Source organism: Hetaerina americana, unplaced genomic scaffold, assembly GCF_022747635.1.
Source record: "Hetaerina americana unplaced genomic scaffold, ioHetAmer1.1.p SCAF_1, whole genome shotgun sequence".
Taxonomy (NCBI): Eukaryota; Metazoa; Arthropoda; class Insecta; order Odonata; family Calopterygidae; genus Hetaerina; species Hetaerina americana.
This window is the reverse complement of record NW_027286069.1, coordinates 68,000,513-68,014,571: the sequence shown is the minus strand read 5'-3', so window position 1 is coordinate 68,014,571 and position 14,059 is coordinate 68,000,513. Positions and strand designations below refer to the sequence as shown.

Sequence of the window (14,059 nt, the reverse complement as noted above, 5' to 3'; positions counted from 1 at the left end):
CAATCAAGGCGGCGTATTACTTCTCAAGGACGCCGCGAGAAGGCGACACTTCACTGATTATGATCCGCAAGGCAGTTCGCGCGTAAAAAGACGTCTCATCTTTTTTATACAGACCGTGTAATTATCAAAAATTAGGGTGAATCCCTCGTACTTCCAAGTGCGGCACAGAAATCGGAAGCGGGGAAGGATCTCGTAGCTATAGTTCTTTGGAAAGAATTAATTTGTTCGTAACGCAATAAGTTATCATTTTTAAATATTTTTTTGTTCAATTCTGTTCATCCAAAAAAAACGTCGCGCAAAAACATTACATTCTTGAAAAATGTGAAGAGGAGAAAACTAATTAAAATGATAAGAAGCATAAATAAATAATAGTACATATCTTCAAGAGACCCGATTGAGGAATCCAAGGGGCCGATCCCAATCCAAGGGGCTGGGAAGGGCATATACGGCTATAAACGGTTATAGATACGAAGGGGTTATGAATTTAAGTAATTATTAAACCTTCCGCGGATGATAAGTCATTAAGTGATAAATTACTTGACTTAAAATATAACCTTTAAGTAATATGCTGAAAAATTCCTTTATAGTTGCTGCTTTCCCTATTCATCCTTGAGTTTGCATTGAACGTGATTTGGTTCCCACTGGAAGGAAGTATCTACGATTTGTGGCATTTGCTAGCGCAAGTAAGTACCAACAAATAGCTTCTGACATAATTACTTGAAAAGTTAATCTTAAATCAATAGTATCACACTCGACGTACTCCGATTACCTTAGTCTTAAAGCAACAGCTGCCCGAACTAATAAACAAGGCTGTTTCTTGGACCCTGGAAGGATGTGCCAGGTCTCCATCACTTTGATAACAAATATGAATTTGTGCACTGAAACATTTCTGAGTGCAATTGGCATATTAAAACCTATAAATGGCATTAATAAGAAGATTGAATCTGACCAGAGCGGACAAAGTTAAAGATCTACTAATGAAACAAAAATAAACACATACCCAGTAAATTTACCTCGAGATTGACAAGCTCTAAAAATAATGGATCCTTTAATCCCAATCCGCCTCAAGTGAAATGAATCATATCAGAAATATCCACGGATGAAAGTTCTGGTGCTCTGCTGGCGCATCTACAGAATGATTTCTTCTCAGGTCTTCCATCGGGTCAGATTCTCTATCTCCGACGACGTTAGTATGAGCTAGTAATTTATCGGTCGGCAAAGATGGATAATCTGACCCGAGAGAGCTTAATTCGTGGAATGGCCCGCGATAAATTAATACAAAAGTCTCTATTGGTTGTATTTTATTATGATATATTAACTTAATATTGAACGAATTTGGATGAGTTGGACATCGCCCATCGCCCGTAGTCAAGCAAAAGTGATAAAAAAGTCAATTGATTATATACCACCCAAAACCTTCCCCACTAACGCATATCACTTCGGTTTTCATTTCCTTTAGAGTATTTCATTTAGAACAGATATAAACTCAATGCAAAATTCATCTCCTTGAGGTTTCAAACGAGATTATCTATATTGATGGACATAAAACTATTTTCCCCTGAACAGATTTTTAAATATTTAACTGGAGTGAGTGCATATTTTTTCGTGTCCTCGATATTGTACCTACATCAAAATTGAATTCACCTATTAAATCCCAATTTTATATTTCCACGACGAACAATGACTTTTTTACGGGGTGGGGTGGAAGAAGGGTTTCAATATGAAATGTCAACCATCAACAGGTTTATGACATTAAAGAATATTTTCATTTTTGTTGGTAGTAGAAATATCTTAATTGCACCACATATCGAATTTATGCCCCGATTATTGTTCAGTTTTACTTACTATTAAGAGCTAGCCTTTTTCTAGTTTCTCCAAATCATTCCACAAAGATTCAGTTCCTTAATGTGACACACCGAACGAAATAAACACAAAAAGAAAACACACGAAAGAAAGCAGACTCACTAACTGCTTGAAGTTTTCGGTGCAACCAGCCACATTCATCATCATGAGAGGCTCACCAAACCATTCTGTCACCTATGTGCAACATTCTTGGGACGGAAAACATTGGTTTTCGTCACATCCGTGAAATTTCCTTCGATATTCAGAAGCGCTCGTTCTGGTAGCATAGTCTGCGTTCGTAATGCCTCATAATATTTTTGTCTAATCCAAATTAGTAATTCTGTAGAAATTCTAGCAAATTTTTGAATTGAAAAAATAGCACACTTTGTCCTCTTATTGAGGGAAGTTGAGGAACGAGAAGAAAAAGTAAGAGGCTTAGCGATCTACGCCAAATGGGCGAAGTAACCGGGCGCGCTCATGCCCATAGGTTACAAGTACATTACATTACTTGTACATTAGTCCAGATTTGGGGGTTTGTTTTAGAAGCCAATTCATTAAAGTTAAGTGACTCCTAAATCATTTTTATCTGAGTAAATATAACTCAAATATTTTTTTAATGAGTTATGCCAGTCAAAAGTAACATGAAATTCAGTTAAAAGTTACATTAATTAATCATTAACCCATTGTACTAATAATATTATTTTCCAAATTCCAAAAAAATGCGGGAGATACGCGACAGTAACTTAGGACAGAGTCATCCGCTGAATGTGCATTACAATGCAACCATGTCAGAGTACGTCAGAGCAACCCTGTCAAGACGAATGATTTTTACCCTCTGAAATTGTTGTATTGTAAAATTGTTTCCCATTCACGCGTAGCACATAAGCTCTAATACATAATAAATGTGAGCTCACGAATAAAATTACCTTTGCAAGATAATATACACGTATAAGACTTATATCACTCAAACACGCAATCACTAATGGAAACCTTAATCTCTGCCAACGCAAAGCGTAAATACAGTACTATCAGCGGTCAAAGTCCCCATATATGATCAGCTACTTCCTTAATAATGTTTTCGGAAATACTTTATTAATTTGAATGCTTATTTTGAATTGCATTTAGGTTTAAAATATTTCTCTTCTAGTAAAGTAAAGAAAGACTAAGAGTGCCATTCCTGGTTAGTGGAGGAAGCACCGAGCTGTCAGATATAATCATTAAATAACAGCTGCGAATGAATATGTAATCCGTTGCGTTGACTAATAGTGGCACAATGAACATTCTCACCATTCTGAGTCCAACTACAACAAATGTTAGAAATGTATGTAGGATATAAAAATTCCCCCAGGAAGCAGTCCGAGATGCTACTGTCAGAACTGAGTTTCTCCGGCATGAAAACATTTCCGTCTGAGTTCACGATACCCAGAATATTGCTTCAGCGGAAGGCATAACGGGATAAGCCTGCGATACAATTACGAGGAACGCTGCCATCGCCATTAATAAACCGCTGTGCCCAACCGCGCAAACCTTGACCGTGTTCGTGTAGCTACACGACCTTCAAAGGTGAAAGGAAGAGTGTCTTGAGATTACTATTAATTTCTTTGAAGTCAAGGTTCAATTTTTTTATCGGTGTCAGGTATCTATTTATTTATTATTGGCGATTCTGTTGCAATTGAGAACAGCTTTTACATAGGGTGCTACTAAGTATTTAGTATTTGCCAATTTACTATCATTTTCTTCCTTGACGTTTTGAAAATTACCTAATCCAGTAAAATACTACATTTTTAAAACCCAGACAGTGTTTTCCTACTATGTTCAATAGAAGAACACAAACAAACAAATTTACATCCCCTTAGTCATTGCTAAAAAATAGATAGGTACATAATACTCGTACGTTTAAATGTTTTAGTTCTCTCTGTTGAAGTTGTATTTTTATTGTTCCTAGCATGGGGATTTTCATTGAGCTTAATTGGGTGTTCGACTAACCCAAAGATCGCGGATCGCGGAGTGTACAAAGTAGAAGTCTAAATAAATCAACTCAGAAAGGTTATGTTCAGTATGGATTCATTTTTCAGAACTACTGCCGAGTAAAATTATTTGCACGAAGGAAGCTTCCAGAAAGTTCAAAAAGTCAAGCTAAGCGTGCAAGTTATAAACTGGGCGTAATTGCAATTTGTCCGTGGCATCCACCTAATCCGAGAAATACAATCATTCACAAACGAGCCATCTTTAAGATTATCATTTAGTCCGAGGCTGGAGGAAAAACTTCTTAGCTGAATTGAAACGTTGTCCGGGTATTCCGACGAGGCATCACGATCGTATGTCGATGTGACTGGTATTCAAAGATAAATTGGAACATCAAGTAAAATAATTCGTCCGCGTCTTCAGAATGACATGAATATTAATACACGAAGACTGCGATTCTGCCACTAGGCATAAAATATAGTTAACGGACAAATATATAATAAGGCTATAAAAAGAAACGTCATTAAAATTTACTAGCTAATTGGCAGCCAAGTATTTGGGTCCACATGACGGTTATTAATGACCAGGAACTATCGCCTTTCCTGTAAGTGAAGCAGATAATTTTTCCTGAAAACGTAATGGAAAGTATAAGTAAATGAAGGGTTCATGGGTGGTTCCTTCTGAAATTAAAAAATTATGAGTTTTCGTTTCTCGTAAAACTATTGCCCAATCTGACATGGTCATAAGTTAGACACATATAATAAAATACATGACGTAAAAATTATTAGTAGGGAACGGGGAGAAATTAAAAGGTCATGGTCCAATTAAGCAAAATTTTAGATAAACTAAATTAACTCTGGAATCGACTGCAACATAACTCTTACGAAATCAGTGAAAAAATAGAGCAGAATAAAATAGAAAAAAATTTTCACGAACATGAGACTAGTTGGTTCAGATATTGATAGGAGGGACAGAGAGAGAAGAAATCATCTCCGATGGTTTAAGATACAAAGTATTGGTGAATTAATTCACCTGTCTACCTTGTTTCCGCATAAAAACGCTCGGAATTTTGGAAGAGAGTGTATGCCACCTTAAATAATACGTGTGCTACGAAAGAGAGTTTTCCTCGACAATCTATTATATTACAATGAATTCCTTTACCAATAATTTTACGCGTTGATCCGCCGTGATGTGATTTCTTTACTATCTGAACGCCTCTGGTGGTCCGTACGTCCCTAGGGATCTTGGTAAGTCTTGGCTTTTCATCAGATTTCCCAAGGGCTGAACCACCAGCCTGGGAACAACACGCATACTCATGGCGGAATTCGAAACCGCGACCGTTGGGTAGGCTGACATTAGCGTTACCCACCTAACTAGCCCAGTTGGCGAATTACGTCATGGAAGAACACATGAAGAAACGGCGTGAAAAAATAGAATTAATCAATTTCTAATGGAGGTGCTGTGCCGCGATTATTTTTCGACCTTTCCAAACCTGTAGTACTTACAAATTAATACAAAATTGACTAAGTTTGATTAATAAAATGAGACATCAAAGAAAACTATCCCTGTGAGCACTTTTATATCAAAATAAAAATATACGACCACATACTTATATTTTAATCGCAGCATCATCAATATTATTTTTATTAATGCAATTAATTGTTACTCCACCTTGTACCATATACGGGAGTATATACAGACCGCAAATGACCTCAGCTTTCGGTCGCCTCCCCAAATACTACTACTACTGTATAAACAAACAATGATGTAGCTTGATTTTTAACCACCAGATGCTGCCCAGCCACCAACCAAAGTCTCTCTTTCAGCTTAAGGAATATGGGAACATTACATATCCCTGACAAAATTATTTAGCTATTTTATACTATCAATTTGAGTTAATGACAAATACTGTGCATATACATTTCCAAGTTTAAAGTTACATAAATCACCTAAAATGTAATCCTCAAGAAAGTTATAAGAATCAAGTACTTACATATATTTTTCCTTCCTGTACAACTCAATTCTCCACTCCGTTTTGGCAAATATTTCAATAATAAAATCCTCAGGCATGTAGGTAGGGGATGAAGTTGGTCTAGCAATTCATATTTTTTACAGTCAATAATGACAGTGAAGCCCTTCTTAGCCCTGTGTATTGTGAAGATAATTTTTGTTTTCTTTAGACAAGAGAATGAGAACACTTTAAAATGATCCTAAATTCTTTAGAAATATAAGCAACTCCCATTCAAATAAGACATGTATACCTTATCATTCATCTGATTCTTATACAATGCATTTTGGTCGGACTATTGAATTCCTTCCGAAAATTTTCCATTTAATGTTATGGAGCATTGCCACCACTAATAGCAAAACAAAAACCAATGTAACCACCTACCACCAAATATAGATTTTAGAAGTAGGAATATTCAAATTATAATGATACAGAACCTATACAGGTGTTGTAAATATTAAAAAATATTTTTTTACCCTTTGACTTAACAATTACTCCTTTCCCATGCACACATACATATAATAATGTGTATGTATATATCCCAAATAAATGCATACCTAGCAAAATAGCTCCAAAAACTACTGCCTTCGGTGATAACACGCCTATGTATAAAATCTGATAAAAAACATAAACTGAAGGAATAGTCAATGATTTAACAATTTATAAAATCATAATAATCTAGAATGAATACCTCATATTATTCACAAATACTGATTTTGAATACTTACTCTAAAAACATGGCAAATTTTCCAGTTGACTACCAGTCCCGCAGCAAATAAACAAGAAAATAAAAGCACGAGTTGTGAGATAATCCAGTTCCTCATTGATCTCCTCGGCTGTTCAGAAGTTCCTGGTCTAGCATCTTATGCCATGAGCATATCATTTTTGGGCTGCATTCTTCATATTACCAAGATTCAAGATGTCTACAAGGGCTGTACTTGAAAATCTTCATTATTGCAGGCCATCTAGAATAACAAAAGCTACCAAAAAGGGCATTCACAGCAGTCAAAATTGCAATTGAATTGAACCTAGGAATCAACAGAGAGTCATCATTTAATGCAATGCTGAATAAGAAAGATTACAATTTAAGATTGATTTTCGTAATGGACATTATATGAATCATTCAAAATTAAAAAACCTTGAGATGAAAAGCAACAACTTTGAGATGAAAAACAAAAAATTATTCATTTTCACTAGGAACTGGCTAAATTACTGTCATAAAAATATGGCGTCATTTACTCTCAATAAAATTATACATATAATGTCATAAAAAGTAAAATTCATATTACTTAATAAATTATTGAACATAAAATATATGCTTGTTTCCATTTATATCATAAATTTGTAATATCATTGAATCACCTCCAGTGAATCTCGATGTACAATGCAAAAATAAACTTCGTACTTCTTTGGCATAATATTTCTCCTGGTATAAGGAACATCTCAAAATAACTGAACTGGCTGGAACTTTATAAATACAGAATCTGTGGTAATGACAAAAGTGCCAAGAAAAAGTTTCCAGAATATCTACCAAATTCCCCAAGTTTTCTCAATTAGGGGACATACTGAAGAGTGTATTTTTTTGCATCCATGCTACTAACTTTTTCGCATTCAACCATTTAATTATGATTAATATATCAGTATACATTGTCAGTTGCCATTAATCAATGAACATTAAAAGAATTCCAAGCAAACCCTCAGTTCAACTGAAACCTCAGCTACAAGAGAGTAATAGCCATTCAATCATGAAAGCATTGCTACCATAACTCAATTTGGAATAGCTCATTATAACATGCTTCTGATGATTAGGTTGGCACAACACCAAACATTTTGAGGACGATTTGATCCTTTCCATTGGATTTTCTAATTTTAGATGATAATTCAGATATTTTTCTAACTTTTCCTGCACTTTAATTTTACCTGAATTCCTAGTTCTTTTCCTATCCTAAGGAATGCAATGTTGCGACTGGCAGGGCTTAAAGCCAAGCAATCTTTAGTCTCCAAGTACATCAAAAACACACAGACCAGTAGACTACAATTATTTACCATAATAAATAAAAGAGATTCTACTTCTGCATATTTCTGACATTTCAAACTATGTTGTGTTACCTATGGCTTACTGATATCATATCATCACTTGATGAAGGTTAAATGGCATTTGTCCCATTTCAAGGCAGTGTTTTGACGCACAACAGAATTAACAGGAATGAATATAATATCGCATGCAAAGTCCTTCATAAAATAGAGAAAATTTCATACGAAAGCAGTTTTTTTATTAAACAAAATAAATATTACATGATCTCTCAATACAAATGATTTCATAGTCACTTTAGAAAATGAATGAGATCTTAACATTTCACTAAAATAGTTTGTGGAGGGACAAGTTAGGGTTACAAACCACGAGCAACAGAAAAAACCTTACGTATATGGCACCAACTTGTAATTTTTAAGTCCTTGATTTTTTACAGCAATGTGCAAAATTGTCATTATGAGTTTTACTAAACCCCATCCATGGCAATAATAATTTTCCATGAAGTCAATACCCAATTCGTCACTTTGGAATCACCAAAAGAATGCAACTATATAAGAGACCAAAATGGAAATAATAAAATATTAAAAGAAAAGAGAACCTAAGTAAGTGGAAAACTCTTGTCTTTTTATAACTACAATATTGACAGTAAAATGCCCACTGCTTAAAGCCAAGGGTAATTATTCACAGTCATGGTAAGCATTATGATCCTTTCTCATAGAGAACTGATACTTGACTATGTTCATGGATTAAGCCCATTCTTAATTTCAAAAGATACAAAAAATATTATGAAGGACACAGGTCTGCAATAAATTAAAGTTATAAATATTATTTTAATTTACACATGGTTCAAGCCAGCCTGGGAACAACAAGCAGCAAATCATGGAACAAGTTTTTAGGAATAATTTGCATGATGTGATTACAAAAATAATTCATATGAGACTGTCAACAGTACAAACATAAAGAATTGAGTTTTTGGAAGATGGAACATACATATGGTTTCATATAAATATATATACAACCAACTTTTATCTCTAGCCATTCACTGAGAACAGCATATTCCCAAACAACTGTCATCAATTAACAATTTATTAGGAAGAAAGACACGATAACTTCATTATGACTCAAAGTTCACCCAACGACAAGTGTTCTTCTGAATCAGAAGCACATGATATACAAACACCATTCTTAAATTTTCATGACACTTTTAAGCAACATTCATCTCACCATGAACCAACACTCCCAAGTGAAAATCTTGATCAAGGGTGACAAACAGCATCATTACATAAATTACAACAAGCAGGAGAAAGTAAAAACTACCTAACAAGGTTAAAAGAGCACTTTTTAAAGTTATAAATACTGTTTTGCTTGAGAGCATAAACACCTGGTTGAATGCTTCTATTAGAACTAAATATTATTATTTAGAACGAATTATTATTTAGAACTAAAACTGAGTATCTTGCAACAATAATCAACGTTTACAAAAGGAGACAAATGGCAAAATTTCAATCTACTTGATATGATTCAAGTACTGAAGCACATCAAAATTATAAATAGAAGTTTTACAGGCATCATGAATAATTATTTTTGGTGATGAGTTCTGAGATTCTATATTAGTTGGAATAAAATCGCAATGGAAGTGGGTGTTTTTACAACTTAAACACTTATAAAACAAATAAATTCTTATATATTCAACATAATTCAAAAGTAGTTATCTGTATAGGGGTCACATGGAATACAAAAATACATTGAGTGCTACATTCATAACATTTTCAGACATTAAGACTAAAAGTAATGGAAGAGTGATGGTTAACATGTTAATACACAACAATGAAAATGGCAGAAAATATGTACCTTCTCAAAAATATATACAACATTTCAGTGCAGAGCATTTATTTAAATTGGGAATTCAAGAAATATAAATAACTAATTTAAACTCTGCATATCATGAATATACCAAGACATTAAACATTTGAATATCAATAATAAAAATAGCCTGATGATGAATTTAAAAAAAAATTTATTTTAAATGATGCCCTCCAATTCATTCCTTGGTGAAAATGTGAAAGTAAGAAACCCTTCAACAGAGCAGATGGTGGATGAAAAGTGAACATGGCCATTTACTATTCATTCATGATTCAGCCTATGCTCAATCTCAAGGAAAAGTTAAACCATCTTAAAAACAAACTGTGGGTTAATGAAAGAACAGATTAAGCACAATGAATGGCAAACAAATGCTCGCTGAAAATACTTCATCACCAGTGCCACTAAGCATCTTTTCCTGTAACTTCATCAGTAATTTTTCATCTTTCGATCAAAATTATCTTCAATTGATTGATTATTCTTGATTCTTTCATTTACACCCAATTTTCACCAGGGTTTGGAAACACCCAAACAAAATGTGAGCAATGATAAATACAAATTAGAAAATTAATCAAATTTTTCCATGCACTCAATAATGAGTCTTAAAATATGTGAGAATAACAATTTTTCATCACATAAAGGTAAACATTAATTTTCTCTAATGAATATTAAACATAGAAAAGGATATTCACATTTTTCACCCAAGGGAGAAAATGATTGGTTGGAAAAATCCAAGTTAAACATACCTACTCATCTGTTTTGTAAAGAGCAAAATAATGTATTGTAGCAATATAGAAGTAACGTCAGTGATTTCCTTATGCCATCCGAAATTGATGCATAAATTAAGTGAATGCCTTTACCTCATTTATTTATAAATGCATACATTTGGCTCTTAATTAGATGTGTCCACTAGTTTAAGTGCCCACAAATTTTTCATACGACTGAGGCTCACTGATAACTAGAACCAATTGCTTAATGCCAAGGCAAAACAGAACAGAAAATATTGGCCATCACATTTTCTACAAATACACTACTGAAGGAAATATAGCATAAAATTCATTATTAAACACTTTGTTTTGGAGGGTTATATGAATGCATATTATAAAGCCTAAATGACATTGAGTAAAGTAAACAATGTGTAGGGGGGTAAATGAAATTTCAAATAAGCAAAATTCCTTTTCTGCATCTATATGCCAATGAATAGCTGCCAATTACAATTGCTCCTTACTGTAAGGAGCAATTGTAATCCTTAATGCACTTTTCCTAAGTCTACGTTATATTCTAAGAGATCGTGATACATAAATAAACAAAGAAAGTAAAGAAACACCTTGGATCAAAACAATCCACCCCTGAAATTAGCTGCAATACATTTGAGACAATAGAAATAAAATATCATAATTAAAAATTTTGACCCAAGTGATTAAATTGATCATTGGTCATATTGGTTAATATCATCTTTTTTATGAGACTCAGATTGCGACATAAAACAAAGCTAATGCATAACAAAGTTTATAAGCACATAAGTACTACAAAATTAAATTTGAATATCTAACAAGAGGCTGTGACACTGTGGTTACCTAGGAACATGAATTCTTTGGCTAATGTTATGAGGCAATATGAAGGACTGGTGCCCATCCGCTAATTGATATCTACAATTTTGGTAACTCTAAATTAGTTTTACACTCAAGCTAGTTGAGGATTCAACTTTTAATAGGCCTTAAAACATGTGAAATCACACATTCAGGGCAGGAAATACCTTAAACAATTCCAAAAAACCTGGGGAACATGAAATATTCCTTTACTCATGAAATTTTAGATGGAATGCGAAAAAGCTGATGTCTGAGAGATTGATAAGGAAAATACTAAACAGAATAACAGCAACAACAATTTTAGTACCTAAAAACACAGAAAAGCTAAATTTAAAAACTGATTCTGACAGGTTGAATGAAACACTAACTGCTTATCAATGAGTACTTAGAACACACTTTACCAACAGTTTTTTAAACTGTCATTCACAAACCAGATGGACCTCAAAAAACAGAGTTGTTGCTAGATTTTTGTACAGGTATTTTTTAGAGACAATTTAGAGATAAAACAACTTTTTTATTGCAGATACATATCTTGGATTGAAGTAAGAGATTTTCCCATTTTATTGGATAAAAATCAACGTCTATTGTTCACCATGGCACTTATGTGCATTGATAATTTTTGCATTCAATCCAATAGAAACATCGAATGTTTTAAGCATGTTTGATTGTAGCAGTTCTGATGCAAGGATCAGTTCTAATGGTAAGGAGGTTAAGGGTTTGACTGACTGTTTACAAACAAGGTAGAAATAAACAAAGAAAACTGCATAAAATAGTGAAATTTTGACAATGAATAGAGAAGAATTGATAGGCAGTAAACCAATCTTAGGATTGAAATACAGATGAAGATATGAGTAACAATTATCCAAGGTAATTCAGAAGGTGCAGGCAGATAATTGAAAATTACATAACCACATGCATATAAGTTCTTAGTTATTATGCCCATATTCTCAGGGATAAATTAAATAATTGTCAGATACCTGTACACTCAACTGTATAAAATATACCTTGCCACCTGGTTGATTGCAAAATTGCATTGTAATAAATAAATACCATGTTTTTGGTTTTCTCTTCCTTGTTGCCCTGATCCAATTGCTCATTCCATACCAAAAAAAAATAACCTAGTTAAAATTACTACCAGTTATTTCCTGCAGTTTCCACTCACTGTTACACAGAAAAATCAACATTGGCAAATATGCATGCATATTATTGTCAGTAGTAAAATCCATACCAATTCCATTTCCTTACCAATTAACATAAATCTGGTGATGATTTAAATGTTTGTGTTCGTTGCACAAAATTTACAGACATATCAACTGGCAAAAATACTCCCACTGATTTTAAGTTAGCCACATTCCAGACTAAGTACAGTTCAGGGTAGGGTGCACAACAATCTGATGTTATCTGCCAGCATCCACTCTCCCAATACATATAATAATCAATGGATAAAATGGTAGCTCAGAAGAATGGGGTCCTCTGGCTTTTAGAGACAAATGGTCACTTGAGATGTTATTTTAGAAGTCTTAAGTCATCCCGGCCACTACTCTTCCCTGTGACAACCCTCTAACCTCCAACACAGTTAATAAATTAAGTTCACAAGCCTCCCTTACTTCCCAATATTTGGCACAGATGGCTCCTGTCTACACCTTCATACACTGAATTGTGATTACGAAATGGATATTCAGTCAATGTTTTCCACATCATTTTTACAGCAAAAATTAGGTACCGAGTCTGACTTTTTAAATATTTCTCAGGGAAATGAAAATGAGGCAGTCAGTTGAAGATTCATAAGCAGTTGTTTACTTGCACTGTACCAATACCAAAAAGGGTGGTTTTAGAAAACTCATCACAGTGCATGTGCATGATTATCTGTTACAATAGTAAATTACTTGAGTGTGGTAGGGAAATCTTTTCCAATGGACTAAATTTAATTAGAGGGAAAAGAATGGAAGTGGATATTTATATTGATAAGGTATTTCACCTTTTGCGAGAACCAATGGATAATCCACTCATCAGAGAACTGGACATAGGAAAATCAGAACCACTGTAGTAGGAAATTTAACAGAGCCATCAGAAAGTTATTAGAATTAGCAGCTCACAAATGTTTAATATACAAACTGGTCCACATTGCGGTGAATGAAAATAGAAGTAACTTACATCCTTTTCAACTAGCCTACTCTTTCAAGGAACAACAGGTAGTTAAGATAGAAAGTTAACATTTCAAACATAAATGGCACTGATCAGTTTTTCTATGACATTTTGAATTAAACTGTACCTTTGCTCCATGGTGGATGGAATTATCTTCAACATAACTATATACATCAATATTCATACAACAAAGCTTAAGCAACATTGAAATTCTTTTTCATCCTTGTATTAGGAAAAAGATGGAGTTTTTGGAATAAGTTTTCCATTTTCCTTCCACTCTAAAGTTGATATCCAACAATTGAACTCAGCACTCAATGAAAGGAATCATTATATACAATACATGAAACATTGACAGTAATGATACACAATAAATTAAATCTCCAAGGCCTCAAAAAACCTTAACGAAAAGAGAACAGCTATTCTTACAACTGAATTGCCAAAGGAAGGAGTAAAATCAAGCAATAAGACTAAACAGCACCTTGGTGATGATGGTGGTGGTGGTGATGATGATGGTGATGATGGCCACTACTTCTTCTTCGCAAAAAAGCCCTCCCATTCACTGGATACACTCGGGACAGAAGTATTAATGCGGATGCAAGGGCAAGGTGGACAGGTGCC

At 34.0% G+C, this 14,059-nt stretch overlaps 1 protein-coding gene across 1 annotated transcript in view; it reads right to left on the bottom strand.

Annotated features, from left to right (window-relative positions):
* Nucleotides 1-8,084: 8,084 nt before the first annotated feature.
* The window catches only part of Megf8 (multiple EGF like domains 8), a 109,146-nt gene continuing 103,171 nt past the window's right edge, over nucleotides 8,085-14,059 (bottom strand). The window contains exon 42 of the mRNA XM_071591137.1: nucleotides 8,085-14,059. This exon is cut by the window's right edge and continues 1,017 nt beyond it. Coding sequence (XP_071447238.1) covers nucleotides 13,909-14,059 — 151 coding nt within the window. The 3' untranslated portion in view covers nucleotides 8,085-13,908.